This window comes from Grus americana, chromosome 16, assembly GCF_028858705.1.
Source record: "Grus americana isolate bGruAme1 chromosome 16, bGruAme1.mat, whole genome shotgun sequence".
Classification (NCBI taxonomy): domain Eukaryota; kingdom Metazoa; phylum Chordata; class Aves; order Gruiformes; family Gruidae; genus Grus; species Grus americana.
The window spans coordinates 1,549,264-1,577,232 of record NC_072867.1 but is presented as its reverse complement, the minus strand read 5'-3'; the positions used below and the strand labels follow the sequence as shown (position 1 = coordinate 1,577,232).

The following is a 27,969-nucleotide window of genomic DNA, read 5'->3' as shown; positions in this document are numbered from 1 at the left end:
TGGCGGGGCGGCTCTGCGGCGGGGCGGGGCCGGTGGCCCGCAGTTCCCCGGCGGTCGCCATGGCGGGCGCGGCGCTGGGCGGGCTGTGCGGCGGGCTGCTTGACTACAAGACGGCGAAGTTCGTGCTGACGCGGAACCGGCGGGTCGGGCTGCTGCACCGCCTGCTCCAGCTCGGCGTGCTGGGCTACCTACTCGGGTAGGGCGGTCCCCTCCCGCCGCGGCGAGCCGGCCGTCCCCGGGGCCCGGCCCTCCCGGAGGCGGCGGGTCGGGCCGGGGGGGTCCCCTCAGCGCGCCTCGCTCCCCCCGCCCCTCCGCAGGTGGGTGCTGCTGGTGCGGAAGGGCTACCAGGACACCGACCGTGCCCCCCGCGCCGCCATTGTCACCAAGCTGAAGGGGGCGGCGGTCGCCGCGGCGGGGGGCGCGGGCCGGCGGCTGTGGGACGCGGCGGACTACGGCCGGCCTCCGCAGGTACGGCCGGGCCACGGCTGCAGCCGCCTCGGGGTGGGGGGGTGGTCGGCGAGGGCTGTTGTGAAGGAGGAGAGGCGACGCTAACGTTGTGATCGCAAAGCGGGAAAAAGAGGGACCGTGTCGCTCTGCTGCCGGGGCGTGTGAGGCCCCTGCTGAAGGTGCCTTCTTGCCTCCTAGGGAGCAAACGTGCTTTTTCTGGTGACTAACTTCATCGCCACGGCGAGGCAAGCCCAGGGCAGCTGTGCCGAGGTAAGCGGGCTGTGCTGGCCCCAGCCCGGCGGGGTTGGTTCTGTAACGCCTGGCGTGCGGCTGTGCAGGGGCCGGCCGAGCCCAGCGCAACACCAGACAGAAGGGAAAACCGGATTTTTATTGAGAAAACCCCTGAGTCCCCTCGTTCTCATTGCTCCATAGATCTTACTCGCTCGTTTGCGCTTGCTCTGTCATACCTGCATGAGCCGAGACGTCTGTCCAGGCGGTGCGGCCGGAATCGCTTGTGGTGACCAGCAGGACAAAGGACACGGTGTGCCGGGGCCTCGCCAGCTTTCTGGGCTTCTGGAGGGGTGGCGGCACCGCATGATCCGTGCAGGCGTCCTGGTGCCTTTGGATAAGGGCCGCTGTGGGGCGGCTGCACTGTGTTGCCCTGTTGCCGTTCCATCTCCGCGCTGCAGCTGGGGTCATGCTGCCGTCCCCAGCTAACGCCTCGCTTCCTTCTTGAGTCTCGCACACATTCTTGGTTTCTTGACTTGCTGCTCCATTCTCTTACCTCTGCTCTGCCATTTTTCCTGCTGCTTTTACATACACTCCACAGACACCTGTGTCGTGTTTCCTGTATAACCCTCTGCCGCAGGACTAGTATCCTCCCCATTTAGTGTCCCATTTTTAGGAGGAATGGAGCACAAGGTCTAGGTGGTTGCCCAGTCAGCCGACACTTAGCAGTATATGTTCTCAGGGAGAAATCTTCCCTTTCAGGCTGGATTCAGGCCAGCTCCTTAACTGAACTCTCCCAGGCTGGACCCTGCTTGGCAGACAGAAGCAAATGTCTTTTAAGCTGGGACGCTGCTGGCACCTTGTGCCTGAGCCAAACCCTGATGGTCCTAATGGTCCCTTTGGCTTTTGCTGTGGCCCCCTGTGCTGTGCCCAGCCTGATCCTGCCTCCCAGCTCCCTGTGCTGCAGGCTGCCAGCTGGGCTGCTCTCCAAACCTGTGGAAGAGGAGGAGCAGCCCTGGTTTTGAGTCAGGGAAAATGGTATTAATGAGCCCTCTTAAAAATGTTGAACTCCTGAAGTACTGATAGCTGCAGGAACATCCCCAGGGGAAGACGTGTGCCAGAGAGCATTTCAGGGCTCTCACTGGCATCTCTGCATGCTTCATCTTGCAGTGTGCAAGCCAAGGGTAGAGAGAGAAGAGCATTTCATCCCATGACAGTGCTGTGCTGTGTCACAGCCTTCACCCTGCACTGCTTGCCACTGGTTTCTCGGTTCCTGGCTTTGAGGCTGTAGCTGACATTCATGTTTGGAAAGCTTTGAAGATTTAGCAGTGACAGCTTTTGTCTTTGAGAATATCCAGAACTTCCTGCAATTACCAAAGTGTTCTGTGCTGGCAGAACAGGGAGAAGTCTGGCTGGGGCTGGAGGCAGCACCTGGACATGGGATGGGTTGTTTAAGCAGCTGATGTCTGCGTTGAGCTCAGATGTGTGGCTGATCTGTGACTTAACCTCGCAGGGAGACCTTTCAGTGTTGATCAGGAATACTTTGCGTGGTTGGAAACCCTCTGCCTCTATTTGCAAGGTGCTCTGAAGGTTAATGAAGATGATCAGAATAGACTTAGAGCCAGAGGCGTTAGGCAGACAGCGCACCTGCTCTGTCCAGATGTGAGCTCTAGGGCTAAGGGACCATTTCACGTAAATCCTGGTCTCTAGCGCATCCAGCTGTGCTCAGCTCTTACAGGTCCAGATGCTGCCGGTGGATGTGCACGTGGGTGGCGCTGGTCTCAAGCAACAGGGGACTGTGTCCTAAGGTGATGAGGGGCGTGTTAGATTTTGGGAGAAGCCTCATCCTTCTTAGCTCAGATGCTGCTGGTGGTTTGCTCTCCAAGAAGGTTCACTTTGCTTCCAGGCCCTGCTGCGTGGCTGCATAGCTGTCGAGGGCTGGGAATTGGCAATTCTTTTTAATAAGATTAAGAATGAAGTCGTTCTCTAGCCACATATTTGTGACTAGAGAAAGTAAATATAAACCTTTCAGCCCTGAGGTTCCTAGTGTTGATGCACAGATCTGTGCTGCCAGCACAAGAATCAATTTGCTGCCCCTGTCTGAAATTGTCCCTGTCCCAGGAACACAGATGATATGAACTCTGAGCAGCATCTGAGCTCTGCTGCGAGCACCTTGGGGGATGTCTTCTAAAACCAGTAGTAGTACACCTGCTTGTCAAGAAACCTGCTCTAAACGCTGCTGTCCTGTCCCAAACCTGCAGTCCTTGGGTACGTTCCTAGAAAAATTTGTTACTCCTAATTTTCCCAAGCTTTTAGACCCTTCCACAACCAAGATGCAGCAGTGGTTTAAAGAGCTTTAGGAGCACAGATCCAGGGCCCCGTGGGGGCTTTTAACCGAGTCTGGATCTCTTTGCTTCTCTCACAATGTGCTCATGGCACACGTAACCTGGTTTGGATCATGCCTGTGGAGAATGCCAGCACCAACAGATTTTTCAAGGCTCATTTCCACTGGAAAGTGGTAGGGGAGGTTGAAACCTTCTTGCCTGGGTTTTAGGTTTTCTGTAACACCATCACAGACTTCAGTACATTAATTTCTCCCAAGCTTTGCAGCTTGCGTGCCCCAAACACCCAGAAGTGTCTGTCTGCCAAGTGGCACTTGTTATGGGTCTTGTAACCTGGGCTTGGGAAGGTTGGGCTGCACTCATCTGCAAATACCTGTTGTCTGGGTCCTTCTGGAGCTGAATCCTTGGCATCCACGTCACAGTTGCACCATGTGCGTACAGCATAGAGCCCCTCGCCCAGGAAAATAGAAATGGAGTTGAGTCCAAAGACAAGACAGTCTGTGCTGATGGGGCGCGGGGCATGGATGGACCAGTGTACTGACCAGCCGACGCTGTGCATGCAACCAGGCCTTGGCATCCTTTTACCCCTCTATCTTCCAATGTTTTTTCCTTCTCAAATCACCTAGATCCCCCCTTTTCCATGTCTTTTCCTCCTCCCCTAAACATCCCATCCCCTAAATGTGCAATCCCAAAATGATTCCCATAGCCCTAGGCAGTGACACCCCCCCCAGCCCAAAGGCGCTTCAGAGTGCTGCTCCTCTTGGCTCTCAGTGGTGGATTTCACGCCTGGCACGAGGGGCTGCAGCCGTCCTGGGATGGCAGGACCCCCCCCCTTTTCTGACTCCGTAACTGGGGTTTCCCCACCTGCCTCTGTGCCCCCGGGCTTGGGGAGGTGGGTTCTGACGGGCTGGGGACTCCTGGAATGGCCTGGGTGCAGCTGGGGGAAGGTGTTACTCGTATTCCCCCACCTGCCATAGGTCTCTGTGTTTAAACAGGAGCTTTTTGCTGCTCCTGGAAACCAGGTGGGTCCAGAGTGAGGGTGAAGCTTTCCATCTCTCTTGTAAAACTTGCATTATGCTGTATTTAGGGTCTCTTCAGCTCTTCCCCGGGGAAACTGTGGTGGTGCTTTACAAGGTGCTTAATGGGCTCTGCCATTAAGGCTCTCCTGAACCCAACTGTGCTTGTTCCCAGTCCCAGCCGAAAGGTCCAAGCCAGCTCCAGAGGCTTCCTCTGCCTCCGAGGCGGAGGAGGCGAGTGCCCCAGAGAGCGTGGAGACAGGCAGGAGGGATTGCCCCTCAGAGATGCCTCTCTCCTCGCTGGCTGGAGGCTGACCAGGTTCTGGACGTGCTGGATGTCTTCTGTAAGCGTTTGGGATGTGCTTGGAGAAACAGGAGCAGCAGCGCAGAAATGTGGGTGAGTGACGGCGTGGCCTCGGGTGGCTGCGCAGGCAGTAACAGCACTTCTCTCTGTCTCTCTTAGAGCCCCTCTGTTCTTGATGCGAAGTGCACAGAAGACGCAGACTGTCCCATGGGAAACCCAGTGGTTCATGGCAACGGTACTGGGTGCTTTGCTAAAAAAAACAACCCATAAGATCACTTAATTCCTCATGTTTGGTAACAAATAGATCCGTGGAGGTGCCTGATTGCCCCAGTTCAGTGCTTTTTGGAAGTGGGCACGGAAGTGCTCTCCAGCCATTTATTCCTGGCAAAACCTTAGAGCGATGTGTCACGGCCGGATGAGCAGGTGCTGCGGCACAGGGCGCTGTCACAGCAAACACAGGGGTGCTCTGTGTCTGATCTTGGCTGCTGGGACTGAAACCAGTGTGCCGCGTGATTGGCAGGTTTTCCTTTTGTTATAAAACCTGGCTTTTATTTTATGCTGATCGATATTAGCAGCCCATGTGAGTTCAGCTGGAAAAGGATGTTTCAGCTCTAGGAGGTCGGTTGCCAAAGCTTTGTGTGCAGGATTGCCCCAGCTCATCGTGTTCCCACCCGGGGAGCGGGTGGCTTCAGCGGCCACGGGGCAGGAGAGGCTGCGCTGGACAGACAGCAGCTTCTTATCTTTCTAAAGCACCTCCTGTCGTTCGGCCTCAAGGGAAGGTTTCACAGGGAAGTTGTTGGGTGGGGAAAACACTGAAGATGATCCCAGGGTCATCTTTGTGGTTCAGGTTTTGAGAAGGCCAGAACAAGCCTGTGGTGCTATCCCAGGAGGGGAGCTGCAGAGAAGACGTTTTGAAATGGAATGGTAAATGATACACAGCGTCTCATTTCTAGGGATAAAAACTGGGAAATGTGTGATGTTCAACACCACCCATTCCACCTGTGAGATCTATGGCTGGTGTCCCGTGGAGAACAACACCCTGCCCAGGTAAGGCACAGGGTGAGGGGGCAGCAGGTGGTGAGAACTTCGATTCCTTCCCTCTGGGCTCTGCGTACCCAGAGCGTACTTGCCCGAGAGGCCGCCAGGCTCAGGGAGATCTTTGGCATTGATCTACCGGTCAGAGAACTTCATGCAAGAGCATTTCTTGCATCTGTCCATTGTAGCCAAAGTCCTGTGATTGTGGAAGGTACTGCAGAGTGAGGGGAGTGGGGACATGCCTTGGCTGCTGGGCAGAATTTTAATTCGTTGGTGGTTGTTTTCCAGGAAACCTCTTCTGGCTGAGGCGGAAAATTTCACTCTTTTTATAAAAAATACTGTCCACTTCACCAAATTTAACTTCTCCAAGTAAGTATGATGCTCCTCCGGCCGGACTCTGCGTGCAGCCTCGTGCAGCCTCTGCGCTGAGCTTGTCTGCCTAGGGCTGAGCGGTGAGGCGTCCAGGAAGCCAAGTGTCATCTGGGACGGGTGCTGGCTCAGGCAGTTACGGCGTGTGTTCAGGAGAATGCCGGTCGCCTCAGCGACACCCGTGTTTGCAGATATGAGAGCGGTGAGATGGGGAGCCCTCAGAGAGAGGGACTGGTGTCCGTCTGCCTGTCTAGAGCACCGCAGACAGAGCCGGACAAGGCCAGTCATTCCCAAGGTCTCATTTTACCCCATCTATTTTTGCATTTTAGTCCTTGCAAAATAGTTTCACAGAGGCCCAGCCCTGACTGTGCTGCCAGACGGGCAGCAGACATGGTATCACCCTGCTGTCACCCTGAGGGCGCCGGCTCCAGCTGGGTTGTTATGTCTGGGGTGGGAGCTAGCTGCCCGGGAATAAAGGAGAAGCACAAAGGTGGAGCTGGGAGGGGAAGGACCATGGCAGGTGTTGGGAGGGATGATAACTCCGTGTGCGATTCCTCTGGGCTGGTTTCCCTCCGCCCTCTCCAGCTGAGGCTTTGGGAGAGGCGATGGCTGTCTGCCCCTGAAGCAGGAGCGTTAGTGGTCCCACGCCAGCGGGAGTGTCTGCTTTTCAGTCCTGCAGCACAGCTCCCTGACCTCCTGCACCCCACTCCACCTCTGACAGCTCCCCTCTCCCCTGTCTCAGGTGCAATACTTTGCAAACCAATGACCCCACCTATTTCAAGAGCTGCACGTACGATCCGTTCTTCAACCCGTCCTGCCCCGTCTTCCGTGTCCGTGACATGGTGGAGGCAACTGGAGAGACCTTTGGGGACCTCGCGCTGCTGGTACTTGTTTTTTTAAAAGTATGGAAGAGGACTCCAAATTCCCCAGGGATGTGGGCAGGGGGTGGGGACAGGTCTGACCGCTGAAATGCTGTAGGAATGTGTGATCTGTGACTGAACAGTAAAGAACTCGGCAAATTTCTGATCCCATGCTTCTCCTGGAATAAAAAGTGTTTTGCAGGGGGGGAGCATAGGAGTTCACATCAAGTGGGACTGCGACCTGGATCACCCCGCTGCCCGGTGCCAGCCGCAGTACTCCTTCAGCCTGCAGGACAGGAGGTACAATTTTAGGTGAGGATGCTGGGACAGTGGCCGCACGGGCCTGTGGGCTGAGCACATGGCAGTCGTTTGAGATCTCCGTTTTCCTGACTTATGCTCTGAAAGGAGCAGCAGGGACAGCGGGGATGTGGTATCAGCGTGGGGTCTGTCAGTACCAGGGTGCCGTGGTAGTTCCTGCACCTCGTAGCTCTGCTCTGGGGCTGTGCAAGGCGTTACCTGCCGGAGGGCAGGAACATGGCTGTCCGTGCCCGTGCTGACCCTGAACTGGGCGCGCTGGGAGCTGCGTGCTCCCAGTGACCCTGGGCTGGGTGCACAGTGGACGCTGACGCCCTGCTGCTGATGCCAAGCTAGTGAGTCATGACATCGTGTGCATTGGTCGCGTCCCGGCCCGCTGAAGGACACAGGGTGTGCAGAGACGCAACGTATAGCCCCAGCAGTCGTACAGCGCCGGCAGCCCTCTTCCCTCGCTGCCTGCGCAGAGCTGCCACGGCTTTCTGACCTGCGTCTGACGTCTCCTGCAGAACTGCCTCGTACTACTGGGACTCCCAGCGGCAGCTCTACCGGAACCTGCTGAAGCTCTACGGCATCCGCTTCGACATCTCTGTGCACGGCCAGGTACCATCTCCTCTGCAGACCCCACATGCGCCATCCTGGCAGCCCCGTCACTGGGGCTGGTTCCTCGCAGCACTCCTTGCTGCTCCCAACCCCACGGCTTCCCGCTGCTGGTGCTTCCCCACACCCTGGTGAGCTCTTCACCTCTTTCCAGAGTTTTCCAAACAGAGCAGGAAAAAATGGTCTGTCCCTCTTTGAAGAGAAACTTGTTGGTGATGCCCTGAGCAGGGAGGCTTCTGTCGTTGGGTGTTGTGAAGTGCTAGGCCCTGCAGGCAAGGTGAGCTTGTCTGGGCAGAGGGCCTGTGGACATCTCTGAGGGTCTCGTGGCGGGAGCACCCTGGCAAAGATCAACCTGAACTTTTCTGAACCTGGACAATTAATCCCTTCTTGATTAATTGTACCATCAGGGAGAAAAGGCATGGACGTGACCGTGGCTGACGCCACTCTGTGTAGCACCACCGACAAACTCAATACTCAACTGTGCAGGATGGAGCCTGCGCTGAGAGGACTTGCCACCCCAAGAGATGTCCACAGCTGTCTGTCATGCTTAGCAGTGGACCTGCAGTCCAGGAGGTGTGGAGCAGGAGAGAATAGCCAGGGGAGAGACAGGAACCTGAAAATCTCTTTCCTCAGAGATATCAGACTCATTTGAGCAGAGGGATGCATCACGTCAGGGCGGCGTTTGCTGGGATGTCCCGTGGGTGGCAGCTGCTGGGGTCCTGCAGCAAGAGGGAGGCTTGCGCCACAGGAGTAGGTGGGTCACAGCAACCTCTGCTGCCACCACGCCACGAGCTGCCTCAGTCCCTCCTGCGACAGCCAAAGGGGTTTTGAGTCAAGGCAATAGCGGTCAGGTTCCTGCAGCTGGGCACAGAGGAATGACCCTGGTTTCCTCCAGCACCTCCCTGGCTTTGAGCACGCTGCCCAGCCTGTCCCACAGCCCTCTCACTGCTCTGCACCTGCTGTTCCTCACCAGGCTGGGAAGTTCAGCATAATTCCTACTGCCGTCAGCTTCGGCACAGGCATCGCGTTCTTCGGTGCTGTGAGTACTCCAGATACGCTCTTTTCCTCTGATCCGTGGGTTGGGATTTACCATCATCTCTTGTTCCCCTGCCTGCCTGGGCGCGAGGCTCCCTGTCTGGCAGGGTGTCAGCACCCATTTTCCTTTTTGTGATCGTTAGCTGTAATGACACTGTCGGATCAAGGATCCCGAGCACTGTCAGGGGCACGTCTCATGGCGGCCGGGGGTTTGCGTTGACCCTGGGAAGGTAACGCTGGGGCGTTGCTGGCTGCCCTGCTCCAGCTGTGTTGGCCAGCAGGAGAGAGCACCTCCTCTCTGTTTCCCCCAACTCTACGGGGAGCCAGTGTCCAGCTCCAGCACAGACGTGGCATTGTGGTCGTTGTGATGGGGCAGCCCCTTGTAGAGCACTTCTGTGGCTCTTCCCCTTCAGCAGAGCAATGGGGACCCTGGGCTCCCCACCAGCCCTCTCTTTGCTCACCCGAGTCCCTCACATGGCCGTGACAGCGGCTCTCTGCTGGACCAGCCCTCTCCCTGTGTCCGTGCGTTGCCACCCAGACAATCGCACCCAACCTCCTCCGCAGCGAACGGGAGCAGGCTGGCCCAGAGAGGACCTGGTGGAGCTCGGGGCGTGGGTGGCCTGGGTCGGAGGCAGGGCAGGCTTGCTGGCCGGGTGCTGGTGGTCGGCCCACAGCCGGCTGTAGGGCTTGGTGGGCAGGGGGCCTGGTGGTCCTGCAGGAAGTTTCGCTGCTGAGTGCCCTGCTGCATTGGTCTGTCTCCAGGCCACGGTGGTCTGTGACCTGGTTCTGCTCTACCTGGATGCGAAGGCTGACTTCTATCGGAAGGAGAAGTTTGAGGAGGTAAGGACGGGGCCGCTTCGGAGAGCTGAGGTCCCAGACTCCCTGTAGGGAGGGGGCAGCTCTTCAGAGTGCATCCCGGCACTGTGTCGGTGCTGACGCTGCGGTGCAGTCACAGGTTTTCTGGCCGTGCGTGATGCCCCTTTGGCACTGCCCAGCCCTGGTGAATGGGGGGGTTGCAAGGTGTGGGCTGGGAGGTCCCTGCAGCGGAGGAGAGCTGCCAGCCCTAGCTTGGGTCACCTCTGGCTTTACCTGGCCAAGTCTTGGAAAGCTCTGAGGACAGAGATCTCCCAGCTCCTGGTGAACCGCCCCGGGGCTGCACCATCCCACTGGGGGGAAAAAAGTTGTTCCTAAAGCCTGCTCTCGAATCACAAGTGCGGCGTAGGTCTCAATGAATCGGGTCGCATGGGGGTGAGCAGAGCAGCGCCTGCCTGTCTCCCCGTCTCTAGTACACTCAGATGCCTCTGTTCCTTTCGCAGGCAAAACCCCCTAAAGGTAAGACCGAGGCTGCAGCATAGGGACATCGGGAATGCTCCGCCACAAGCACCCCTCACTCCAGAGCAACCTCCAGGTGGATGCGATGGGGACACGGCTGCAGCCCAGGTGGAGGTGGCCCGGTTCTCCTGGCCCAAGTGTGCGCTGCTGCAGTTAGGGTCTGCCTTTCCTGCAGAAACACTTGCATCGGCAGAAGTTCTCGGCTCCTGGAGCACAAAGCTATCCCATGTGCAGCTCCCAGCACTGAGCAGAGCCGTGCTGTGGAGCTGCTGCAGGAGCTAGAGCTTGCCGGGAAGCGGCTGGCTCACGCTTGGCACAAGGGGCTTAAAGCACTTTGCGCTTCTCCACGTTCCACACGGCCACAGGGCTTGATTTCCCATGAAAAACAGGGATGCAATGAAATAAAGCTGTTCAGAAAGTGAGAGGTGGTTCCTGCCTCCTGCCAGGGCTGATGCTCAGCAGGGACAAGTGCAGCCCCGGGCTGAGCCTGAGCATTTCAGAGGTGCTGAGCCCTGCGCTCCCACCCATCCCGGGCTCTGTTGGCCTGGTGCAGGGCAGGGACCAGCTGGGTCCATGCCCGCAGGGTGCTCCAGGAACCCCACAAGCTGCTGAGCTGCGTGGCTCAAAAACACACTGTGTGGAGGCGTGGGGGGGGTCTGAGCACTGTTTAATGCTCCCTGCGTCGCCCCTCCTCAGCTGCCTGCCCCCCCTGCCCCAGCCATCCCCGTCCGTGCCCTGCTGCCCTCCTTCAGCTGCCGCAGGTAGAACTGTGCCGCCAGCAGCTTGGTCATGGTCTTCAGCGCAAGGAAGGCAGCAGCAATCTCCGCAAGGAGGAAGGCCAGGGAAAGGCTGTGCATGGCCATCTCCAGCGGCAGGTGGATGACGTGGCTGTCCATCAGCAGGAAGAGCAGGAGGGGGAGCTGGATCAGGCAGGAGAGGAGGAGGAACCCGGCCAGCTCGGGCACCTGTGGGAGCAGAGGCCATCGGTGGGCTGGGGGACCCTCTCTGCCCCAGGAGCTCCCTGCATCGGCCATGCCGCTGCCCTCGGCACCCGGGTACTGGGGACGTCCCTGCCACGGGGAGCTGTGCCTGGATGGGGTCGGGTGCTGTTCAGCCAGTGCTGGACCGTTGCACCCACAGCACAGGGAGGGATGCAGCAGGAGAGCGCATGGGTCCCCTTCGTGTCCTGCCTGCACCTGCGATTCCCTCCCCGGCCAGCTCCAGGGGGAGTGGGTGGTCCTGGCCGAGGGGACATCCAGCACAGCCACAGCTCCCCGGGAGGGATGTCCCTTCCCAAGCACTTACCTTCTCCTGCAGGTTCCCCACGTAGCCCAGGTAGAGGCGGGAGCCCTCAGCCAGCGAGAGGATGAGGAAGGCAGCGACCAGCAGGAACTGGTAGTGCCGAGGCAGCAGGTGGAACTGCAGCGGGGGCACAGCTTTGTCCCAGCCAGCCCCTGTGCCCACCTCCCTGTCCCCTTTGCCTTGTCCCCAGCTCCCTGTGCCCCCCTCCCCACGCCCAGCTCCCACCCATGCTGGTGCCCAGCCCTGCCCACTCTGCCCTCCCAGTTTAACCTTCCCGGCCTAGAAAGTCCAGTGGTTGTTCTCACGAGTTCATTTCTTGGAGCCAGAGGTGAGCCGTCGTGGCTGGTGGGGTACTGGGCGCTTTGCTCAGGTGTGTGGGGACCCCCGAGCTGTGAAGATTCTCCCCTCTCCTCCACGTGCCCAGGGAGGCTGGGCGGGAGCAGGCTCACCCCCCCACACACACATCCCCCCATGGGACAGTACCTTCAGCTGCAGCATCATCCCCTCAGCCAGGCACCACACCGGGAAGTAGTAGACGTTGAAGTAGAGCATCATCTGGAGGGGCAGGCTGGCCAGCACTTCGTGGGCTAGGCAGGGCAGGCAGGGGTGGGCAGGGCTGCTCAGCCACCCCGGGGCCTCACTGCCTGGATGGACCCTCTGCCCCGCAGCTCATGGAGGGGAGAGCAATGGCCCCTGCCGTGCCTGGGGGTGGCTGGGCAGCAAGAACGGCTGTTTGCAGCAAATGCACTTATTTTGGTTCCCCCTTGTCGGTGGGTGGGTGCGGGGACCCTTCGGGTGCTCCCGGCTCAGAGGTACCCGGGTGCTTTAGTGATGTGCTGAGCAGGCTCACAGGGATGAAGCAGCAGCAACCCCCCCCCAACCCCTCTGCCCCGCTGCCTGTACCTGGGCGGTAGGTGTGGGCAGCGCCGCTGTCCCGCGTCTTGTTGTTGATGAAGAGGGAGCCGCTGAATGCCGCCAAGCCCCGACGGAGGTTGGGGGGCAGAGGTGTGTGCACGGCCATGGCCGTAGCCGAGCCCCGCTCGCCCCAGCCTGGCTCAGCTGGGATTAGCCAGAAAGTAATTAACGGGATGATGGGTCGGGTTAATGCTTGGGGCCACCAGGCCATTGGCTCCCCAGGGACAGGGCTGCTGAACCGGGAGATGTGGGGAAGGAAAATCCCCCCCCCCAGGACACCAAGCCCACGTGAGAGCCACAAGAATACAGAGCGTGTGTCCCCCTCCTCTGCAGCAGGTTGTATCCATCACCGTGACGGGGACGTGGCAGTGTCCCCAGCCCATGCACGCCGGTGAGCAGCGCTCTGCTCAGCTGCACCCCCTCCCAGCCTGGCTGTATGAAGGTAATTATTGCTCAGAACTCCCTGACAGATGAGCATGCCCGGGGAGGGGATGATGCTCTTTGCCAGAAATGCTTCTTCAAAGCCTCCGGCCTCATGGAGCATTTTACTCATCACTCTGAGCTTCCCTGCTAAGAAGAGCTGGAAACTTTCTGGCCCAGCATGGGAGGCTGCAAGATGTGCCTGGAGAGGTGGCAGAGGGGACAATCCAGCCTTGCCCAGCTCCAGGACATGCTCACCACCATTAAGCATTTGCTAAAGCGCTGGATGAGGGGTCCCGGGTCCAACACCACCCCACACGGTGTGGAGGAGCAATGCCTGCAGGTCGGTGTCAGGGTGCCCAGCTGTGCCGGCGGCCCTGCCCATGGCCCGGCACGTGTCCTGAGGAAAGCCATGGTGGTGACCAGGGTTTCTTGTGTCACAGGATGATGTTCCCAGCCCCGGCTGAAACAACTCCTCTGCAAAAAGGGGGAACGGGACTTGTTCCCCACACTGCAGCCATAAGCTGGGTCCTTCCTCAGCCCCTGCGTGGTCTTCAGCCCCGCGAACACAGGGGTGACGCCCGCTGTGCGCAGCTCATGCCAGCACTGGATGAGGCCCCAGCAGAGGCGAAGGAGTTGAAGACCATCGTCCTGAGAAACGGAGTGCCCTGCTGACCTGCCCATGGCTGCAGAGGGTGCCAAGCCTTCGGGTGAGCAGGAAGATGCCAAGTGGTGCTGGGGGAGCACGTGGGGCGCAGGAGCTGCCAGTTTCACCCAGCGTGGAAGGCGTGCCCGTGAGACCAGGGGGAAACCACAGAGCTCCGGGGGTGCCACTGTGGGGCTGGTGCCCCAGTGTCCCCAGGCACCCCAGCCGGGTCCCCTGGGGAGCTGCCGAAGCAGAGTCTGACCGTCCCCCCACCAAGGCATGGGATGCACAGCCCCATCTCCCCGGTGAGTGTGCAGAGCCCTGCCTGGGGCAGCGGAAGCTGAGCAGCCCTGGCCACCTCCGCCCTCAGAGAAAGCCCTCACCCACGCTGGGGATTGGGACATCGACATTTGTCTTTTGGGACCTAAGATGAGACTTGCAAATTCACATCCCTTTGTGGATCCAGCAGATACATAACAGGTCAAGAAGAGGACCCTGTTCATTGCTGTGTGCTGGACATGCACGTCCCTGCCTACCGTCCCCTCTGGTCACGTCACCTGGGAAGAACCTTGCAGTGAAACCAGAAGAGGCCAACCGGAGACGTGACAAATGACTGGTGACATTTCTACCCAGCAAAGATCAGAAAGTCTGGAAATAAATACAGGTGAGCTGGCCTCAAGTGGGAAGCCTCCAGAGAAGAAGTGCTCGCACCATCCCGCTGACCTGCAGAGGTGACCCAGGGCCTTGGAAGGAATCAGAGAGGATCCAGATCCCAAGAATAGTACTGCTTTTATTCACAGGGGGTGAATCAAATTAAAAATATAAATCCTCTTGCTTTAGGCTCACGGTAAAACACTGACTGCTGGGGAAGAAACCTCCCCCAGGACAAAGCACTAGAGGCTCTCCAAGGGGGGGGGTTTGTCCCCCAGCTCTGCTGATGGACACGGGGCTGTGGGCTGGTCAGGTCTGCTCCTGAGCTGGAGAAAAGACTCTTCTTCCAGCAAGGGGCAGAAAACATGACAGCAGAGCACTGACATGGAAAGCCAAGGTGAGAAATGCAGCCTCGTCACTAGGCGACAGGAGGAACGAGTGACAAAGGCTGGAGGACAGCCAGAATACTCTGGCTGCTTTTCCTTGAGTTACATCTCAGCAGCAGCACTAATCCTGCGATCATCGTTAAGGAGAGAGACGTCACAAGGCTGGCTGGAAGGACGGCCGCCAGGCTCGGGGGCTGCAGTCCGGCTGCTGCACCTCTTCAGGGAGCCCCTGCTCCGCACCCCGGGCACTGACCGGGAGCTGCCACTGCCCAAACCGAGCCCCGAGAGACGGGGAGCAGCGCTCCAGGCCCTTGTCGGCTCCGGGACGGGGAGAGGCTGCGGGTGCTGGGACAGGGACCGATGAGCTCCAGAGCCCTCGGCTTGGGCAGGGACCCACCTCTGCTGGGGGGGCTGGACGGGGCGACCAGCCTGGAGAGGGAGAATGGGAAACACACCGGCTGTACAGGGAGCACCCAGCGTGACCCCATCTCCCTGGGCCCCCCAGGTGCTCCCCGGGGTGGGTGGGCACGGGGAAGCCGTGGCAAGCGCTGCAGCCATGCGGAGAGGGACCGGAGGTCAGGCTCCATCCGTGGGGACGCACATCGGAGCTCTGCCAGGAGTGAAGAGGATTTGGGAAGGCGCAACAAAAGGCACTCGCACTGTTTACAGGGGTGAGGGATGTGCTTGGGGCAGACCCGCCTGGGGACCCCCCAGCCCATTGGCAGCATCCGCAGCCACACAGCGCCCATGTCCGCTGCCAGTGCCAAAGCCGCGCTCTCTGGGGGCTGCTTTTCCAGCATCCCATGGGAATTGCAACAGCACCAGGACAGAGGAGCCATTGGTAGTCTGCTGGGAAGGTAAGTGCGCAGTGACAGGCGCTGGGTTCATCCAGGTCTCAGAGGGAGGTGACTCAGCCGTGGTGTCCCCGCTGCTCTGTGGAGCTGCCATCCCATCTCCCCACGGCGAGCGCAGCATCAGGAGGGCGCAGCCACCCACGGCGTTAGGAGCCTTTCCCAGTTAGCCAAGACATATCTCCAGTTCTGAAAAGAGAAAAAGCCAGCAGCGCTGTGAGGTGTTTCCCAGTGTGTGCAAGCAAACGTGGTCGGTGTGCCTGGGCGCTGCCCCCAGCGCCAGTCCGGTTGTCGGTTGTCAGTCCCCATCCCAGAACCTGTGCTGCTCTGCGTGGAGGCACAGCCAGCGCCCTTCCTCCGCCCTCACTCACACATCACTACAACTGTCCAAAAATATTGTCTAGATATTCGATTCCATGTAAAACTGAGTTCCAACAGTATTTTTTTAACTTAAAACAAAGCCTTTCTGGCAATCAGCTGAAAATTCATGGAAAGCCACCGAACGACAGGCATCTCGCCAGCTGAGCGGGGTCCCAGCCAAAAGGCAGCTGCCCCTTCCCGGCAGATCTGGGCACCAGCACCCTGCAAAGGGGACGTAGCAGCCGTGCCCACCCGCTCGCCCCCGGCATGGCTCCTGCCACCCCCAGTCCCACCACCCAGCGCAACGGCATCACCCTCCACAAAACAAGCACATAACCAGTGTCCCCACATGGGAGTTAGGGACGTGGCTGTCCCTCCTGCCAGCCCTTCGCACCCAGCACACCCAGGACCCCGAACCGAACGTACTTGCCGTGACGGACAAACAGCCTAAAAGGTGTGAAAGCAGCAGGAGAAAGAGAGAGAAAAAACCTTCAGGTTTAAGTGGTCTGGCTTCCTCCAGGCTCGCCGAGCTCCACTATGGGGGCCAGCGGCTCCCCCCGCCACTGGGCTGCCCAGGAGATGCCACCTCCCTCCCAGCCAGCAACCATTTCCCGATGCGCCGGGGATGATGGGCACAGCCCTGCCCCGGTCACTGGAGGCTGGGAGGACCCTCGCTGTGCTCCCCGTGCTCCCCGTCCCAGGGTGTCCAGGGTGTCTGAGCTGGCTCAGGGCTGCCCGCAGGCTGGGAGCACTTTCTCTTTTGACAAAGTCTGCTTTTATTCCAGATGTGGAAACACCCCAGGGACAGGGACCCACACTCCCTCCTCATCGCTGATTCTCACTCAAAAGGCTCTTTCCAGCCGTTACCACCTCCCTGCCGCTTGCCTTCCAGCACAGCATGTCCTGCACCCACACTCTGTGTGCTGGGGTACACACTTTCCTGTGCAAAGTCTTAAAAACAAAGTGAAGGAAGAAAAACACACTTTGCCTATGAGCTACACCCCAGTGAAGCAGAGGCTGAGACACCAAGAGCCGGTGTCCTGGCACCGCGAGCTCTCCGGGCTTTGCTCTTGCAGGGGGTTGTGCATGGGCAGCACACCCAGCCCCTCTCTGCGGGTCCCCTCAACTGACTGGGTGCTGCCAGCGCCCGGTGGCAGTGAGCACCACCATCCCATTGAGTCTGCGCAAGGATTTGGGTCCTCGTGTTTAAGACAAACCCCCCGTGTGTGTGGGATGCCAGACCTGGAGGCGGCTGGGAGGCAGCACTGGGGGGATGCAGCGAGCAGGGCAGGAAGGGAGATGCAAGAAGGGTACAGAGCGGGGAGCCGCAGAAAGCGCTGCCCAGTGCCCATCGGGGTCCTGCCTCGGGGTGCTCAGCCCTGCCCCACACCCCACGGCCGTGCTCGGCCCCTGCCCTGGCACTGCCGGTTCCCGCAGCGCATCTACTTACTCCACATCGCGCTTTCGGATGGTCCTGCCGGCAGCCAGGACCTCAGCCACCTTGGACACAATAGGGTCGTAGTTCATGCTGGCCACAGCCACCACCTCGTCGCTCCTAGGGCCGGGCAGAGCAGAGCAGGTTAGGGCAGCCCCGGGTGGCCATGGCTCCATCACCCAAAAAGCAACATGCTGGAGAGAAGCAGGAAGCAAAGAGAAACACCCACTCCAGGGTCAGGACCCGTCCCAAGGCCTGAGCACCACAGGGACTGCTAGAGGTGTGGGACAAGGGACAGGAGAGGGCTCAGAGCTGGCACTGCAGGCTGGCCCCGCTGTGGTCTCACTGACGCTCACATGTGGTGTGGTGAGCACCACTACGGTGCCCAGGGGATGGAGACAGCTCTGGGTACCCCTGGCATCTGTGGGAAAACACCAGCAAAGGTGGATCTGATGGTGGAGAAAAGCCTGGACATCAGGAAGGATGCCCAGTGGTTGCTGCCATCCCTGCACTTCTGTCCTGTACCGAGGCAGTGGAGAAGCGGGTGGTCGGGATTTCGCTGCAGGATACTCAGTTGTGCTGCTCCACATCCCCTTCCTGATCCCCACCTCTGAGTGGGCAGTGACCACCTCCCAGCCGCTCCACAGGCATGCATTGGGACAGCTAGGGTGTCTGACACCAGGGTTCCACCAGCCCCTGTGTGTATGGGATGTCCAGCAGTATGTCCCAGTCCGGCTGCCCATCACCCACCAGGATGCCAATGTTGGTGGCACAATGCAACCTCAAAGGTTGAATGGGAAACAAATGAAGCGGAAGGGAAGAGGATGTAAAAACGTTGGAGGAGCTTTGACTAAAGGTCACAAGGCGAACAAGAAGGGCTCTTCTGCTTTGAGGTTTTCTGAGGTCAACCTGAGCATAAATCTTCAAAGACTGAACCCAGGAGATGACTCATAAAGATAACTGAATAGACAAGCAATGTAAAGATCAGAGAAGGTGCATGGGTGAGATATTAAACACTGGTGATATTGTTGAGTAAGTTGAGGAGCAGAAGCAGCCAACAAATCAAGATTTGCCCAATAAATCACTGCCAAAGAGCTCCACGACCAACAAAGCAAAGAGCAGCCGGCGGGGAGATGACATGTGCCTGGTTCCCGGGAGGAGGGGAGCAGAAGCCATGTTTCAGAGGACACTTCATCTCTGCGGAGCCATGGGAATTGAAGTCATCCCTCATAGCTGTCCCACAAAGCCATGGGGTAGCTCCATCACAGAAGATTATCTATTTCAAAAGGCTTTGATTCCTAAATAAACTCAGGCAGTAACCAAGGAAGGGAAAGCAAGTCGGAAACAGAGCAGCCGTCTGGCTTCCACATCGCATGGGTGAGCATGGGTGTGCAGCACAGAACAAGAGCCCAGAATCTTCTCTGGAGCCACTGGAGCTTGTCCACAGCTTACTAAGTCCCCACCAGCCAGACCCAGAGGTGGACTGACACCAGCCAGGCTCCAGCACTGGGTGCTGCTCCATGGGAATGGTTGTGGGAAGTGGGAGCTGCCAGGAGCTCTAGAACAAGACTTGGATGCCATTGGAAATCCCATCTCAAGCATCCTTAGCTCACTGCAGAGATGGGTACCTACGGCAGAGGGGATTTTTGGTAGCCTGTGGCTCTTCCGCCCAGCAGACAAGGTGAGAATAAGGAGTAACAGACAGACGTTGATGAGCAATACATTCACACCAGAAAACAGGAGTCTGTGGCAGGCAGTGAGAATAATTAACCATCCAAGAAGATTACAAAGCACGTGTGTGTCCTGGTTGGAGCACTGTGGATGAGCGCTGTGTCAACATGGTCTTCCCTTCCTCTGCAGGGTTCAATGCAATGGAAGTGGGGAACCATGAAGAAGACAACCACAGCAATTCCCTGGATCTCCCAAGACCTCTGAGGTCGTGGGGGTGGGATGACATCGGTGTGTTCTGGCTGAGGTGCTGTGGTGAAGGCAGTGTCCCATGAGGACATCTGCAGAGCACCATCCCGTACACCTCCCGGCACAGGGCCTCACGCTGACCCCTCCACAGCTCATGCAGCTCTGAACGGGAATAAGTAAACAACTTGCTTCAAACTCTGGGGAAAAAAAGAGCCTTATTGTGAAAGTCGATGCTGAGGACACGCTCCAGGAGTGGGAACCACCAGCGGTTCGTGCAACAACCAAGGCAGCATGCACCAGGAGGAGAAGAGTCCAAACCATCGGGTGGGCACGGCAGAAGGAAGCAGGAGGGGATGGTCAATTTGGGACAGTGTCCTCAGTCCAAAAAGCAGTAGCATCAACCAGAAGAACTATCACCAAATGAGAAAAAGAGGAAGAAATGCTCCCGGTCGCCTCTCACAGAAGCAGAGACGGGGACTTGATTACAGGCGAGCAAAGCAGCGGGAGATGCACTATCTGGCCCCCTGCCAGCCAGCGCTCCCCCAGTACCTCCGGCTCTCAGCGCGGGATGCCGTCTTGGTACCCAGAAGCCATCTCCGGGAGCCCCTCCTGGGTGGCAGAACGACACAGGGCTCAGTAGCAGACCCCCGCCAGGGAGCTGCTGCTCACTGAGCCCAGCTTTGCTGTGTGCCAGCAGGTCTGCCCGGGCAGCCCTCACCCCCCGGCAGCCGGCAGCAGCACGCTGAGCATGGGGCTGTTGCGCAGAGCCGGGATTATGCACCTTGCTCGGGGCTTTCCTTTTGAAGGGGTTCTACAGATGTTTAATTCAAGCCATCTGACATTTCCTTTCTAATTGGGGTTGGGATAAATAGCTAAATGCTCTGGTATGGAAGGAGGAATAGAGGTTTCAAAGAAGATTATATGCTGAAAATAAACATGCGCCAGTGCGGCTGGTGGATGCCCGGCCCCATAACGCTGCTTTTGCTGCATGCAGGCGACCACCAGCGAGGGCAGGGGACCCCAGATGGGGCAAAGCAGCGGCTGTGGAGCAGCTTCGCAGGGGATGCAGCGGCAAAAGTACACGCGACTCTGCAACCACTGCAGCAAAACTGCCGAAAATGGGTTTGTATCTTCCTCTGGCTCACACTCACTGAGCAAATGGTGTGTCTTAAAATGCTGCTTTGGCAGTTATGTGATCTGAATGCACTTCGAAACATCGAGAGGGTGGGCAGTGACAGCCCCGTGGTGTGGCTGTGGGAGGGGAACGTCCCCTTGCAGCAGCTCTCCCCAGCGCAGGTGCTGCCTTGGCACAAACCCACCCTTTTAGGCCATTTTGGCCCAGGTGACAGCGAGCTCAGAGATGACCACATGCAGAGGGCCCCTGGGTGCTGGTGGATGCTGGAGGCCCATCGCCTGCAGCAGGTTTTTATCTGAGGTGCACAGGCACCAGGAGAAGGAGGCTGAGCGCCGGGGAGCCAGCTGGCTCGTGCCACAGGGCGCTGAGGTGAGCCCTGCGCCTCTCCACGCCCCACGGGCACATCCAAGTGCCAGGATCCATCCCGGAGCGATGGGGGCAAGCGGCCACCCTCGGGGAGGGGGATGCAGAGGGGAGGCCGTGAGGGACATTGGGCTGGGGCGGGGGGGCAGCAAGCCCTGGTGAGACAATCTCTGCAGAGCAGGAGCTGGATCCTGCCCAGAGCTCCCCCCGATCCCTGCCTGAACCTGCTGCCCAGGCTGAGCCGGGCAGACATTCGCTGCCCTGGTTTCACTCTTCCCATCCTTAATATTAGAAAGCACTTGAAGAAGTCCCCTCTGTCTCCAGGCACGAGGAGGCTCTGTGGCCATTCATGGCAGATTGGGATGGGACAACGGCAACAAAAGACTGAACAGCAGCAAATAAGTTGGGGATAAATTCATGGTGCACGGTCTTGCCAGTCTAAACAGCCAGTGTGGCTCAAGAACAGCAGAGGCAACATGTCCCGGCTGTCAACACGTCTCAGGAAAATATTCCCAGGTAGACCTGGGAGAGAGCTGAGTTTCACTACAGGTGTAACGAAAGCTCCTGGACTCTTGCTAACCTTCACAGCTTGTTAATAGACAGAAGAGGGGTTTTTGAGCTTAATTTGTCAAACCAGAAGCAGAAATGGTGATGCCCGAGCTCGCGGTCCAGCCCTGGTCACAAATCATTAACACAGTGACAGCATGGGAAGGAAATTTTTGATGGGAATTGCCAGCAACAAATTAATAGAAGCCATTATCTGCTCTCAGATATTATGTGAACAAAGTGCTTACATCTGGCAGAGACATTAGGTCCAAAGACCAGTTTAACTTGCTATGTGCTTAGCACATCATTTCTCCAAGGCCTTTTATTAATGTCCTGCAAGCTCAGTGTCCAAAGAGGAATAAAATTGACTGACAGAAGCTCTGGCAAAAATATTTTCCAGCCCTGCAGAACAAGCTTAGACGAATGCCTGTGTAGGAACATGGAGAAGAGAAACACTTACTTGGTATAAAATGCCACAAACTTCAGTTCATCTAAATCTCCCTGAATGACAACATCATCGAATCCTTCCCCATGGCCTGGAAGGCAGAGAAGAAGAAGTGGACTCAGCAACGGTTCCCCTGGATCCAGCTCTAGTCCCTCAGACACAGTGTTTCAACCCAGAGCTACACGAAGAGCATCCTGCAGTCACCCAGAGACAGCACCTGAAGATGAGGGTACCAAAACCCACCCCTTCTTGTTCAGACACATGCAAGTTCAGGGAGACTGTTCACGCTGGGCCATCCCTCGTGACCACAGCCATCCACCCCTGCACCCCATGGCCATGAGCAGACAGTTTCGGAGAAGATACCAAACCCCTCAGGAGCCAGGAAGGGGAGCAGACCCGAGGCAGAGGTTGGCACGGAGGGTCCACAGCAAGGGAGGTGGCTGTGGCTTCTCTGCCCCAGGACACCTCCACCAGCACAAACTCCACAGCAGCCTCGGGGAGCCCCTTACCTGCATATCGGATGCTCTTCCCGAACATGGCAGTCCACAAGTACGGGACTGTGCTGATCTCCATGCCGTGGGCCAGCATGTTCAGCGCGGCTACACGGCCTGGAAGAGAGAAGCAGCGCAATAAGCAAGGAAGCTCCACGCCGGGGCAAGCGTTGTGGTCTGCCCTCAGGTCACAGCACAGCATTGACATCTCTAGTCCCAGAGTACAGGGAAACCAAGACCTTCTGCTCAGGCTAACAGAAGAACCATGCACCAACAAGGAAACGCATCGCATTGCCGAGGCCGGGCTCGGACTTCTCCCCGGCGCTGCAGCTCCTTCTGACTTGTCACCTTCACTGGCATGGGCAACATGCTCATAAGCCTGTTTCAACCCAAATTCTGCAACAGCAACAGGACTGAGAGCTTGCTGAGCTCCCACGGCAGATGGGGATGGGATAGATAAACCCTGAGGGCATGGAGACTGTTGGGGGTACAGTCCCTGCCACAGCGGCATGTCTGGACCAGCACTAACGGGGGCTGTGTCCGAAGGCTAACTTTGGAGGTGTGGTTCCAAATCCTCTCACCCAGGGCACCCACCCAGACCTCAACCTCCCCACAGGGTTGTGGCTGTGGAAAGCTCGAGGGCAGCCCATCACACCAGGGTTTCCAGGCTTGCTGGCAGGAAGGGAAAAAGGTCTCAGCTCTGCAGCAGGCTTCTGGGCCAGCCTGGCAGCGTGGGCAGCCCAGCTGGGGACATGAGCCCGAGCGAACATTAGAATCACAGAGTCATAGAATCACAGACTGGTTCGGGTCCAGTGCCACCCCTGCCATGGGCAGGGACACCCTCCACTAGCCCAGCTTGCCCAAAGCCCCATCCAGCCTGGCCTTGAACACTGCCAGGGAGTCAGGGGCAGCCACAGCTTCTCTGGGCAACCTGGGCCAGGGCCTCAGCACCCTCACAGGGAAGGATTTCTGCCTCGCATCCCATCTCCATCTCCCCTCCTGCAGCTTCAGGCCATTCCCCTTGGCCTGTCACTCCCTGCCCTTGGCACCAGCCCCTCTCCAGCTTTCCTGGAGCCCCTGCAGGGACTGGAAGGGGCTCTAAGGTCTCCCCTGAGCCTTCTCTTCTCCTGGCTGAACAACCCCAACTCTCTCAGCCTGTCTCCATAGCAGAGGTGCTCCAGCCCTCGAATCTTCTTCATGGCCTCCTCTGGCCTCGCTCCAACAGCTCCATGTCCTTCTTGTCCTGGGGACCCCCGAGCTGGACGCAGCACTGCAGGGAGGATCTCACCAGAGCGGAGTAGAGGGGCAGAATCCCCTCCCTCGACCTGCTGGTCACACTGCTGGTGATGGACCCCAAGATACGGTTGGCCTTCTGGGCTGCAAGCGCTCATTGTCAGCTCATGTTGAGATTTTCATCAACCAACACCCCCCAAGTCCTCCTCAGGGATGTGAGCTCCAGAGTGTCCCAGGGCAAGGAGAAGATCAGGCTCCTGCAGCACCTGCAGATGCCAGGGAGCACACGGCGTATGGGAAAGCTTGTCCCTGGGCACCTCTTTGTTTGTAATGAGGCATCGTTAGGCAATGCACGTCCAGAAGGCTGACAAACGAAGGCATATCGGACAGGATAAAATGGTTCACACGCTTCAAAATGTTTAATACAACTACGTGGTTTCCCGGTTGGCAGCTGTCTCAGTCTCTTACTAGAGGGCTTGGAAATTTCCCGGTGATCTGGAAAAGGCTCTGTTCTGTAAGCAACTTGCTGTTGCAAAGCGAAGGGACTGACAAGCACCTACCGTGCATATGGGCCATCTGCCAGTGGGGGACGTTCACTTTCTTATTATTCCTCAAGGCCAGCGGGAATGTGACAGCGTCACCGGCTGCGAAGACCCCGGGGATGTTGGTTTGCATCATCTGCAGGGGGGAAGCACAAGTGTGCGTCGGTGGGGTTTGCACCCTACACAGACAGAAACCGGGAATTGCTCTAGGGCTGCCACAGTCCCCAGGAACACACGGACAACCGCTGTTCAGCTGTGGGACCCCCAGGGGGGATGTGATTTGGCATTCTTCTCTTTCAAAGTAGACCATGCAGGCAGGGACCCACAGCATCCCTCTGCCAGGGATTCCCTGGGGAAAAGAGACATGGACTGGCGTCCTGGAGCCCCTCTTAGAAGACCGGGGTCTGTCTGTTTGCAAGCAGAGCCTGGCTTATTGCACATATGAGCAAGAAGTGCAGGGGTGGGTGGCAACAAGCCCCCGCCGCCCTGAGACGCTCCTCGCTCACGGCACACACCACCCGTCAGCACCAGCACTGCTCCCATCGGAGTCACTGGTGGTGGGGAGCAAAGGTGAGATCCTTTGGGATCCTGGAAAAGGTGGATCTTTCCCCATTTCTTTCCCCCCAGAATACCCACACCATTTCAGGAGAGCTCAGAGCCGGACCCAAGCTGCAGCACCCAGGGCTGGGATTTGCAAACCCCCCACTTGCAGGGGGGGTCCCAGGTGCTCCGGCGTGGTGCCTCCAGCATTTCAGCATCTCGGCGGGTGAAACGCCCCTGCGACAGCAGCGTGGAGCCCCTGGGAAGCTTCTCTTGGAGGAGAGGAGCCTCAGCTCCCCCTGCCCTCCCCACCGGCAGCGGCTGCCCCCCCCCCCCCGGGCTCACCTTGTTGACCACGACGAAACCTTTGGAGTCAATGTTGATGCCGCTCTGCTTGAGAAACCCTGTCGCTGGGACTGCGCCTGCGGGAGAAGGTGAGGGGTGCTGGCATGGTAGCCGGGCACCCCCGCACCCTGGGGGGGTGACCAGCAGATCCCCCCCCCCCGCCCGGACAACCTGTCTGCCCCCAGGGAAAGGTGTGGGGCTGCTGCGGGAGTGGGGAGTACAGCCAGGCACCCCACATCATCCCCTGCACCCCTGGGGTCCCTACCGCCCTCCAAGCCATCGGCGCACCACTGTGATCTGCCCACCACCTTTTTCTAATGCTTCAAGATAATTTTCAATCCACTTCTCTTTCATAAATATTTTGAAAAAAATATATTTAAGAGGGAGCTCTCGGGTTTCCAGACATGGGTCATCCGCCTCCCCCACAATCTGGACCTTTTCTTCAGCTTTCATTTTCCTTTTTTGATCTTTTTTTTCCTCTAGCCTTCACAAATCAGAGTAGTCAATAAACAACAAAAGCAGAATTAAACTAATTCTGTGATTCTCCCAGTCTGCAACATTTTGAAAAGTTACAGCGTGAGAAAGGGATTTTTTTTTTCCCCTGAATGTAGAGGAAAATACCCTCTTTGATGGCAGCAACAGCAATAAAAAAACAATAAAAAAACAGAGAAAAAAAATTCAATTTTGGGAGGCTTTAAAAAAAACAACTTGAGAGGATGAAATTGGTTTGAATTATGGTGTTTGGGGTTTTTTTTGGAAAAACCTAAACCACTACTATTTTCCAAATACATTTTCAGTTGCATTTTGGGGTGGAGGCTCCAGAAAGGTCTTTTTCAGCTTTGCTATGCAGCCTCGTGCAGCAGCCGAGCGGGGCTGGCACATCACCTCCGGCACCCCCAGCTACCCGGCCCTGTCGCTGCCACGTCCCCTCCAGCTTCTCCCTCGCCAAGCAAAGCACCGCCAGCCCGCCTGGCTCCGCGGCAGCAGCCGCCCCTTACCGACACCGACAACACACACGTCGGCACGCAGGACCTTCCCGCTCTTCAGCACAACCTCCTTCAGCTGCACGAGACACAGGGGGACATCGCGGTTATTTTAAGGACAAACACACACGCCCCCGTAGCAGCAGCAAGCCAAGCTGGCAGCTTGCTTCATTTCTAACGTGCAAGGTGCCCATAATTCCTTGTAACGGCCAGGAGGAGGGTGGGAGTGATGGAAGCACCACACACACCACGCCGGAGCACGGCTGTTCCTGGGGGCTAAGTCCAGGAATATGAGTTTTGGGGGCTAGGAAGGAGTAGAGGGCAAAACCCCAGCAGGGAAGGGAACAGCAGCCCTAGGGGGATGCCACGGTGGTGCCCCCGGGGAGCCCCTGCCCGCACCCTACCTTGCCCTCCTGCTCCCGCAGCTCCGACACCTCTGTCTGCATGTAGAACTTCACCCTGTTGCTCTCGAACATCTGGTGGGGGGACATGGGACAGAGCAGGGGACATCAGGACCCCGAAACACCCCTACTCCTGGTGTCCCTGTGCCCCCTGCCCACCCTCTGGCTCGCCTCGACCCTGCAAAGGGGGTCGGCAGCACCTCCGTCCCCAACGCGTGTCCAGGAGAAGGTGCTCTACAGCACGTGGACCACAAGAGGGAAGACACAGCCCATTCTTTCTAGTGACTGCTACCATCACATCAATAAACATCAAATAACAAATTAATTAGTGCAATAAGTGAAACAAGCAGAACCCACTCTGTCACCAAAACCACCCCCTGGATGGGAAAGTGAGGTCACCTTCATGACAGCGCGGCCAACCCTCTCCCCAAAGAACTTCTTGAAGGGGACTTCCTCCAGCTCCACCAGGGACACCGAGTGGGCCCTCTCCGCGAGGTAGGCGGCCACCTCCATCCCTGGGGAACAGAAGCAGGTCCGAGTGGCCGCAGGAACCCCCCGGCACTAGCCGCGGTGGAGGAGCAGCCTTGCCCACTCCTGGCTGGGGAGGTTGGAGCTGCTCTACTGGGAAATCTAGGGTGCCACCAGACCTGGGGGCCACAAGGGACCACACCATTTTGGGTGAGATTCATCACTTAAGGCAATTTGTTCTTAGGTGCAGGCTTCAAAAACCAAAGGGAAGAACCGGGCATGACAAAGTCCCAAAGTGCCCCGGGAAGCCGTAGCAGTTGGAGCAATGGACCTGAGATGAGGGAACCCTTCCTCTGACAGCTGGGACTGTCTCAGCAGAGGTGAAGAGCTGCAGGCTGAAAACAGCCCTTGTCACTAGCTGTTTCCTCCGATCAGAACGGGACAGTTTTGGTGCTGGTAATTGCATGAGAACCTTCACCAAGACATTTTTCTGTCTATGGGGTGGGTTTTTTTTTAGAAATGGATCTTTGTGATGACCTGCAGTTTGCAATTGGCCTTCCGCACCACCTGCTTTTCTGTAGATGGGGTTGATTGAACCAGTAAAACAGGATTATTTTTTTAAAAAAAGAAGAAAAACAAATACTGAATGTATTATAATAAATTCCCTGACTAATAACCATTTATGCTTTAGGCTTGCAGGACCCGCAATAATTTTGTTAGAACCATATCAAGCAAAAAGAAGAACCATCAAGGAAATGATTTTTCCTGTGGTTTTTTTTGAAAATTCACCACTCTGCTAAAAAGTAAAAGAGAAATAAACCCACAGGCTTTCAGCTACCAACAAGACCCTCCCAACTGAAGCCAAATCAAGACATGCCAGATTTGAAACCATCCGAGCACCAGTACTGGACTTGCCGTATGCTTTTCAGACTGGGACAACAATATCTGAATGGCCCAGCCTTTTCAGAAAAATCAGTTTCTTCAGCAAGGAGAAGTCCTTACCACCCACCTGGAGCTGGAGGTTGGACTACCCCAAGGGCCAGTTTGGGGAGGGGGGTTACCTCTACCTGGGCGGTGACAAACTGGGCGAGGGATTGGGACCATCTGCAGGCAGACGTGGACAGCTGAGACGCGGCCACCTGCAGAGCGAGTGCTCACCCAGGAAGGATGCTCCCACAATAACCACATTCTTGCTCGTGGCCAGCTTCACAACACGGTTGGCATCTTCAGGTGTCCGGATGTTGAAAACGTTTTCCACCTCCTTGCCTTTGCAGCTGAGAGCTTTGGGCCTGAAAAACACACGTGGAGGGCGATTCAGGTGCTTTTTTTGACCCCATGGTGGCAATCGGGACTGCAGATCCCCTGTCCAGGGCTCCAGCAGCATCTCAGCCTTCCCTTTTTTCACCTTTCTCTGGGCTGGAGACATAACATGGAAAAACCCAAAGGCTGATGGACAACGGCCAGAGCATGACCGCGAACGCCCGTGCAGCAGGGGCTGCTCAGCAGCCGCCCCCGACCCCATCCACGGACCGGTGTACCAAGGGCTGGGGCAATGCAGCACACTGCAGGACAGGTACTGCTTTGCAAGCTGGTGCTTTACTGCTGGCATGTTGTAAAATTTTCAGAAGCTTAATGGGACACAGAAAACTCACTCTGTCCTCCAGCAGACGCTTTGGAGCCAGATATTGAAAGTTTCATAAGCCTCTGCAGATGC

At 57.6% G+C, this 27,969-nt stretch overlaps 3 protein-coding genes across 9 annotated transcripts in view; 1 reads left to right on the top strand and 2 right to left on the bottom strand.

The window, feature by feature from the left end:
• Positions 1–10: 10 nt before the first annotated feature.
• On the top strand, positions 11–10,296 carry P2RX6 (purinergic receptor P2X 6). 6 transcript variants are annotated; one of them, XR_008579556.1, is made up of 12 exons: positions 11–196; positions 318–468; positions 646–717; positions 4,497–4,572; positions 5,291–5,384; positions 5,661–5,741; positions 6,484–6,625; positions 6,794–6,901; positions 7,423–7,516; positions 8,487–8,552; positions 9,311–9,388; positions 9,865–10,296. XR_008579556.1 is itself a non-coding variant. In XM_054844649.1 (12 exons), exons 1-12 carry the CDS (start codon positions 60–62, stop codon positions 9,901–9,903), a joined length of 1,128 nt encoding a protein of 375 aa, XP_054700624.1. In that variant the 5' UTR covers positions 11–59; the 3' UTR covers positions 9,904–10,296. The 6 variants fall into 6 exon arrangements, 5 of the variants coding, with proteins under 5 accessions (XP_054700624.1, XP_054700622.1, XP_054700623.1 ...); XM_054844649.1 differs by having other exon boundaries at positions 6,804–6,901; XM_054844647.1 differs by having other exon boundaries at positions 6,804–6,901; positions 8,409–8,552.
• On the bottom strand, positions 9,936–12,203 carry LOC129213846 (transmembrane protein 17B-like). Its single transcript, XM_054844602.1, has 5 exons — positions 12,086–12,203; positions 11,666–11,769; positions 11,186–11,299; positions 10,615–10,845; positions 9,936–9,977 (listed from the first exon to the last, which is right to left on the bottom strand). Exons 1-5 carry the CDS (start codon positions 12,201–12,203, stop codon positions 9,936–9,938), a joined length of 609 nt encoding a protein of 202 aa, XP_054700577.1.
• A 1,732-nt stretch (positions 12,204–13,935) lies between these two features.
• The window catches only part of AIFM3 (apoptosis inducing factor mitochondria associated 3), a 46,454-nt gene continuing 32,420 nt past the window's right edge, over positions 13,936–27,969 (bottom strand). The window contains exons 11-21 of one of the 2 annotated variants that reach the window (XM_054844389.1): positions 27,414–27,544; positions 26,187–26,302; positions 25,791–25,862; positions 25,402–25,465; positions 24,404–24,480; positions 23,537–23,654; positions 21,762–21,860; positions 21,268–21,343; positions 16,862–16,966; positions 15,838–15,858; positions 13,936–15,240 (exon numbers count right to left, since the gene is read on the bottom strand). In XM_054844389.1, coding sequence (XP_054700364.1) covers positions 15,201–15,240; positions 15,838–15,858; positions 16,862–16,966; positions 21,268–21,343; positions 21,762–21,860; positions 23,537–23,654; positions 24,404–24,480; positions 25,402–25,465; positions 25,791–25,862; positions 26,187–26,302; positions 27,414–27,544 — 919 coding nt within the window. In that variant the 3' untranslated portion in view covers positions 13,936–15,200. Of the gene's footprint in view, positions 15,241–15,837; positions 15,859–16,861; positions 17,041–21,267; positions 21,344–21,761; positions 21,861–23,536; positions 23,655–24,403; positions 24,481–25,401; positions 25,466–25,790; positions 25,863–26,186; positions 26,303–27,413; positions 27,545–27,969 lie in introns of those variants that run through there. The other variant, XM_054844390.1, reaches the window with a different exon arrangement.

Bases quoted from the DNA above. Each gene is read 5' to 3' on its own strand.
- P2RX6 (XM_054844646.1), top strand. From the start codon at position 60: ATGGCGGGCGCGGCGCTGGGCGGGCTGTGCGGCGGGCTGCTTGACTAC. The intron at 718-4,496 runs GTAAGCGGGCTG...TGTCTCTCTTAG, and splicing joins CCCAGGGCAGCTGTGCCGAG to AGCCCCTCTGTTCTTGATGC. The intron at 9,389-9,864 runs GTAAGGACGGGG...TTCCTTTCGCAG, and splicing joins GGAAGGAGAAGTTTGAGGAG to GCAAAACCCCCTAAAGGTAA.
- LOC129213846 (XM_054844602.1), bottom strand. From the start codon at position 12,203: ATGGCCGTGCACACACCTCTGCCCCCCAACCTCCGTCGGGGCTTGGCG. The intron at 11,770-12,085 runs GTACAGGCAGCG...TGCCCTGCCTAG, and splicing joins TGCCCACACCTACCGCCCAG to CCCACGAAGTGCTGGCCAGC. The intron at 10,846-11,185 runs GTAAGTGCTTGG...CTGCTCCCACAG, and splicing joins TGGGGAACCTGCAGGAGAAG to GTGCCCGAGCTGGCCGGGTT.